Below are 7,021 nucleotides of genomic sequence, written 5' to 3'. Positions count from 1 at the left end.
TGGTTGAACGCATTATATCATTACGCTAATACTTTTCTTTCATGTAAACGACTCTTGAATTCATTTTTTATTTTAAAGATCAGAATGCTCTGAAACTTTTTTCAAAATCTTTTTTAATAAATTTTTATGGCGACTTCTCTTATTTTTTAAAAATATTTTATTCATAAAAATGCTTTTGAGAAAACATTTTGCCATCCCGTTGCCACCCAGTTGCAAAACCAAAAAACTATTTTGATGAAGTTATGTAGAAAGAACTTTCTTAAAAAAATGTGTATTTATTCCTTACCAAACATTGAACAAATTGATAAACAATCATGCACATTCCTAATCACGGAAAGTATGGGATAAGAAAATTTCTATATTAATGTTTCATTAAAGACAATGCAATACATATTTCACAATTAACAAATTATTAATAAATATTGTACGTAATAATCAATCTTCAAATGGATATGCTATATGGAACTCCCTTTCCAGTGACTCCAGGCCCTGAAAATGGCTTCATTAGTTCATAAGGCACTACCCCAGCTCCATGCCTATTTTTCAATGTACTGTTTGCATTCCTTGAGTCTATAATACCTTCAATCTCTTTCAATTTCCTATTGAACCTTTCAAAGGCTTCCTTTATAGTTGGGTTCTCAACCCATGATGACTCCACATATTGCCCAATATATTCTTCGTCTGGCGAATGATCTGATAATAAGTTCAAAATTACCATCACTAAGGATGCTTGTATTTGTGATGGTAAACACTCCAAAAAGGCTTTATCAGGGTTGTTTAGGAATTTTTCCCATTCTTCCTTAGAAAGGTCTTCTGTAGGCATTATATTTCTTGCGATTGTTGGTCTATTAGGGAAATAACCTCCATATGCATACTGGGCAAAGTTCACAGATGCATGATGTGCAGAAGCTACCCAAGCTATAGTTGTAATGATTTGAATAAGGTCTTCAGGTGTTTTAAGATTTGGCCACCATGGTTCTTCAGATTTGTCTCCATGACCCACTGTTCGTATTTCTTTCCACCATTCTTGGAGCTCTTGGTCAGATTCTATGATGTTTGGACTTGGGTAGTAATGGTTAACATAATCTGTCACCCATTGTTTGATGGCATCCCATATAAGGAGACCATCATTGGCAAAAGGGTAATCTTCAATTGTTAGTTTTAAACCATGTGGTGCATTAGGATCTACCACAGCCATTCCTCTGAAAATAAAAATTAATACCATGAAATGAATGCTTAATGTGTTTTTGAAAAAGAAGAAACCACCGATGAAACTATAAAATTCTAAATAAACTTTACCTATGAACAAGATCATTGGGAAGTGCCTGTAAATCAAACTGCCAAAGTTGATCATATGCCACAGAGCTTATTTCCATTGAATATTTGTTAGTAGAGAATGATGTTTCAATAACCCCATTTGCACTTATAAGCACTTGACGGGCTAGGGAGTTGATCCTCATAGTGTATCTCAGATGCGGATGCAATAATCTATAAATTGGATGCATGGTGCTAAGTTGCCTATGTGTTGCAATAATGAAGGGTTCTACAGCACAATGAGTTCTTAACCTACAAAAATTTGAGTAAAATTAACACCACTTAAGACTAATATAACTTCTCATACCAACCAATTGGTAGGATCATCATATAACAATGCATGGCAAAAGAGAATAACATAACTGAACTCACCAATGGCTGATAAGTTCATGATAACCTGAATCATGGGCAAGAACGTGAGCTTTGGCAAGCCTCCAAAGCCAGTTATTGGTTGAATGAGAAGGAGGTGTGAAAACTTGCTTCCATTGTGGCTTTCCCTCCACAGCTGGTCTAGTGAGCTCAATAGCTAATGGCTTCAATGTACCTTGGCTAGTGAGAAAGAATAGTGTTCGCGATCCATATAGTGTGGTTCCCTTAATCTCTCGCACTTTGCTAACATATGGTAAGAACAGATCATGGTAGTCTAACATAAACAACTTCTTCTCTTTAATGGCCTGCATGCATGTATCCAAATTAAGTATCAACTTTAATCATAATATAGTATAAAATTAACAAAGTCATTGATGCTTTGGTACCTCTTCAACTGTGCTATAACCATTTATCTGTGATTCAATGACTTCTTTAGTGATAGCTGATTCTGGTGGACCATAGATTTGGGGTTCTAACTTACTTCTCAAAGGCCATTCCTACATGATGAATACAAAAAGATTAATACTGAAAAGCTTTTTAGTATGACACCAATAGACAATAACAAAATATTTGTAGTATATCTTGCCTTGACCATTTGGATGCTATATGGGTTGACACCTGCCAAAGTCTCCCTAGCAAATTCCTCATCTGATAACCAAAAGAATTTGTCTCCTGCAATTACCAAACTAACAATCATATAGTGATATAGAAAACTTTACAGTTTGTTTTCTCTTTTAGATATAAGACAAGATTGTGCTAGCATCTTAAGTTCAAATCACTTTATCAACACGAGTTCCCACTATAGATCATTTAAAAGTTCTTTTGGAGAAGTGATTTTAGTATTTCTCAAACATGGTCTAAAGCAAATAGTGCGCATAAATAGTTGTGTGGCGTTAATATTAAAATACAGGATAAATTACACTTTACTGCTTTATAATTTTACATTTTCTTAATTAATCTTCTATACTTTTTTTCCACTAAATTTTTATAATTTTTTTACGTATAACTTAACCTCCTTATAGTACTACCTCTTTTGTATTATTTTACTCCTATAAAGGGGTTATTGACAGAAAAAATGTATACGAGAGTAAATTTAAAAAAAAAAAAAAAGAGCATGAAACTACAGGGAAACAAATTGTAATGTTCCTTAAATATAAGCATTTATGTAGTTATAAGTGCACTTACTTTTAGCTGCTTCTGGAACATCGAAACGCAGAAGGTTCTGGCTATCATTAGCAACTTTGAGGAAATTGGGAATGACTCTTTGGAGCAATGTCAACCCATTGTCATTAAGAGTTGGTAAATGAAATCCTTCTTTATAGAGCTCATCTATGTCTTCAAAGCTTACAAACCCAAGTTTTTGGTCAGTGAGAATCGCATCTAAGGAATCCAAAATTCCATTTAGTCCTGAGGATACTGTGGTGGTTGTGAATTGTGTTTGCTTTGTCTCATCAAATGCTTCATCGCGAGGAACATAGAAATTTAAACCTTTCTTCTCAGACATTGGGTCTGTATAGCAACAATCAAAACCACAAACGGACAAAATTGTGTCATAAGCTTACATCATCAAAATATGTAAAAGAAGCAATGAGTTGAATAAATTGATTAGCTAATTTTAGATTCAATCTTATCTGTGAAAAATTGAAAAATTTTAGGAACAAGGAATTATTTTGTATTATAAAAGACAAAATATATTAAAAGATATGTAACAATATAAATTAATTATATGACAATTTTTCTAATATCAACTCTTTCCACTTAAAAAAATGGTCATTTACTAAGAATTTAGTATTGAATTAGCTAGTCTCTGCTGGTATAAATATTTTTTTAATATAAACTAAATTTGTAGTATAGATATATAACAATTATATATACTATCAATGCATCAAACGTGAATAAACTCAGCTATCTATTAGTATAAAGTGCAAAAATCATTAATATCAATTTAAATTTTTATCAGACAAATACTATATTAACGGTCACTATTGTAATAGATGACAATTTTTGTTTGCAAGTAATTAAAAAAATTCAGTAGTGTTATATTCAATAATTCATTTATATTTAAAGTTTTAAACAAATTGAGAAACACGTCAATGTATTTTACTTTGATCATACTACATTAATAGATTCGATTTTAACTTTTTTTTTCCCTTCTTTCTATAGCCTATTACAAATTTGAACTTATGATCTGAAGGGCAAAAACACAAAAGATGAACTATCATAAGAAAAGGGACATAAGAAAAGTAGGTGAACATAGTAATGCACAGAATCGAGTGAGAATGCAACTCACTAAAATCAGTGATTTAAATGCTTACCTAGATATGTTTAATGTAGGGTTTTGTTAACCAATGTCCTAAGCATAGTGATTTAGAAATTGAAAAATAACAATTTTTGTTAAAAATTATAGAATGAATGTATTTTTATGTTGTTTGATAAAATATTTATAGTTTGATTCGTTAACAATATCCTAAAGATACTTGTTAGCATTTTTCTTTAATATAAATGAAGATTATCAAAAACTTTTCCAACTCACTTATTAAACACAATGTTTTTAATAAATCCATTATATATATATATATATATATATATAACTTATATTTAATAGTCATGAAAGTAATAAATTATAATTTGTTAGATATAAATTAAATGAACTTCACGGTAAATATAAATTAAATAAAAAATTTAAATTAGATATAAAAATTTTTAGATTTAAACTAATATGAGAATATCATATCCTCTCTATATATAAATTTACATGAGCAAATGACCTGCATCAGAGTGCTTTCGACCAGTACGACACCGTCTTGGATATGGATATTGTTTGGAGGCACCAAGAACAGGTCTTTTGTGGTCAATGCTGGAGTCAGGATCCCCAAGATCATTGTACACATCATAATCGTATATTCTATCAGAGCTTTTGCGCTCTCCTTCTCCATTCCCTCTTAGTAGCATCAAATCCTCTTCTCTCAACTTTCTCAATCCACTTGGTGTTTGTGATGGCAAGTACAACTGTCCCATGCATAGTTTGGTCAACATCAAAATCAATATTGTGCCAAACACTATAAAATAATACAGTAATAACAAAATGAAAAGTGTAACATACAAAATTTAATGGTGCGTGTGAAAGAGGTATACAACTAATTAAGGATATATAAGATTTTTTTGGCAGGATAAAGGCGTGAAGAAGTTAAAATAAAAAAAAGTTTCTTCCATATCTAATGTTTGATTGTCGAGTTTAGCACTTGCCATTGAAATTTAGTCACTCATGATGTCGCAATCAAATAAAATAATGAAAGAAAATGAATAACGTACTCTTAGTACAAATTAAATATTGAAAATTTGCAAGAAACGTGTTGTGGCATTTTATTAACATCTCCGAAGAATTGTTTTCTTTTAGAAGAGAGGTGAGATGAAGAAAGAAGTTTTATTTATTTATTTATTTTCCTTCAATGAAACTTCAAATAAAAGTTAGTCCCCGGAATATACATAAAAAGATTTATTTCTGAATTTTGAAAACCATGAAATGTTTTAAAAATATTATTTGATCTTTATGCTTCGCGTGAAAACATTAGAAGCATGAAAAGTTTTTTCAATTGAATAAATTATACTTTTTTAAAGAAAAAAATCATTGGAATTAAATTTAATAATTTTAAACAAATGAAGTATCAATAAATTTATAGATCATGAAACTAAAAACAGATTAGCATGAAATTTTATGATTCAAACCTTGTTAGTGAAGAAGACTCTCTTCACAGGACTATCATGCTTGGGCTGAATCCATGAATCACAGTTAAATTGCAGAGGGCCATGAGGGAAGCCATCAAGAACAATGTTCTTTAGAAACACCTCTTTGTGGTCCTCATTCTGCACCAAAATAGCACCCACTTTCCCGAAGTCGACTGGTAAATCAAATGTGGCTTCATATTGCACCTCATCCTCTTTTGTCTCAATCTTGTGCACATTACTTTTTATTGTCTTTCTCTCCGAGTTCGTTTCTTCATTTGTAGAAAACAACGGGTAAGACACAATAAAGAAAAACAAAAGATATTCCATCACGAGTGTCTTAGACTCGTTGAAATTTGTAGTCAATAATTGTAAATTTTAGAGGAAAAGTGTACTCTAAATTAAAAATTTCTTTACTTTTTACATAAAAATGAAAGATACAAGTTAATGTTATCTCATCTTAAAATGAAGATATATGATTTATGAACCTAATCACTAAAATATTATCTAGCTTAAACACCAATCAGTTGCATCAACGCAAATCAATTTTAACAACTTAGGGGTCTTATCCAAATTGTTTTAAAATAATTTAAGTTTTTTAGTTTTAACACGTTTTTATTTATTTTTTATTATAAAAAGATTCAAAGAAAAATACTAATAATTAAGAAGATAACATTTTAAAATTAAAAAAGATAAAATAATATTCCCTAAAAGTAAATTTACTTGGATGAAGTTCTTCGCTGACAAGCTCCAAAGCAAGTGTTTTGCCAACAAATTCTTTGATGCCACCAAGACCTTCATTAACAAGGTCCCCTAAGAGGCCACCCCCACTTTGCTTCACAGTCACAAAGGCCTTCACAGTTTGAGACTTGGTGACAATGATGTTGGTGTTGTTGGTGTCACCATTGCTAGCCATCACAGCTTTCATGCACCGGGACACACACCCTATGTGAACCCTTTTACCTCCCCTAGTAATAGAAAAAGAGTGTTTACTCTTCAGGTTCAAGAACAAACTATTGCTATGACTTGTGTTATCTTTCCCATTTATATATAGTAAAGGGAAAGATGCACTATTGAAGATAACTGATTGGTGAACATTGGAAGGCTTCAACGTCATGGTGTTCTCAATTTCGCTTACTCGATGGATCTTAGATATATTTAATTGCTACGATGAAATATTGCATTTATTTAAGTTGGAGAGCTACCAAAAGGGCTTATTTATAATCCCGTATTGACGAAGGATGAATCACGTTGTGTACGACCAATTGAAATGGTCGTTCGATTATTTTTAACCTTTTTGCCTACGACAAAAAAAATATCCAAAACGCAGACACATAAGATAAAATCTCCACAAAGATTCAGTTGGAGAGGCTTTTGTGGAAAAAATTGTTCTCACACGTTAAGGATTCACACCTCGGAACACTGTACGAAGTTTCTCACGAATGGGATGCACTGCATCTTGAGGAGACCGCGATCTATATTTTTTTTTAACATAGTTTTTTTAAAAATTATTTTTAAACATATAAAAGATATTTATATTTTTATAATTTTAATAGAATAATCTCTTATTTTTTTCTATAAAATCTTACCACTTTTAGATATTTAAAATCAATTT

General features: G+C 31.2%; 1 protein-coding gene across 1 annotated transcript; it reads right to left on the bottom strand.

The window, feature by feature from the left end:
- Nucleotides 1-330: 330 nt before the first annotated feature.
- Nucleotides 331-6,663, bottom strand: LOC113857120 (linoleate 13S-lipoxygenase 2-1, chloroplastic-like). Its single transcript, XM_027488872.1, has 9 exons — nucleotides 6,130-6,663; nucleotides 5,410-5,678; nucleotides 4,452-4,692; nucleotides 2,869-3,192; nucleotides 2,270-2,355; nucleotides 2,070-2,180; nucleotides 1,687-1,988; nucleotides 1,300-1,566; nucleotides 331-1,202 (listed from the first exon to the last, which is right to left on the bottom strand). The coding sequence occupies exons 1-9, from the start codon at nucleotides 6,521-6,523 to the stop codon at nucleotides 443-445; spliced, it is 2,754 nt and encodes a 917-aa protein (XP_027344673.1). The 5' UTR covers nucleotides 6,524-6,663; the 3' UTR covers nucleotides 331-442.
- Between the last annotated feature and the right edge of the window lie 358 nt (nucleotides 6,664-7,021).

This window comes from Abrus precatorius, unplaced genomic scaffold, assembly GCF_003935025.1.
Source record: "Abrus precatorius isolate BTA unplaced genomic scaffold, Abrus_2018 Scaffold1, whole genome shotgun sequence".
Classification (NCBI taxonomy): Eukaryota; Viridiplantae; Streptophyta; class Magnoliopsida; order Fabales; family Fabaceae; genus Abrus; species Abrus precatorius.
Note: the sequence above shows the minus strand (reverse complement) of the source record. Positions and strands in the feature narration are given on the sequence as shown.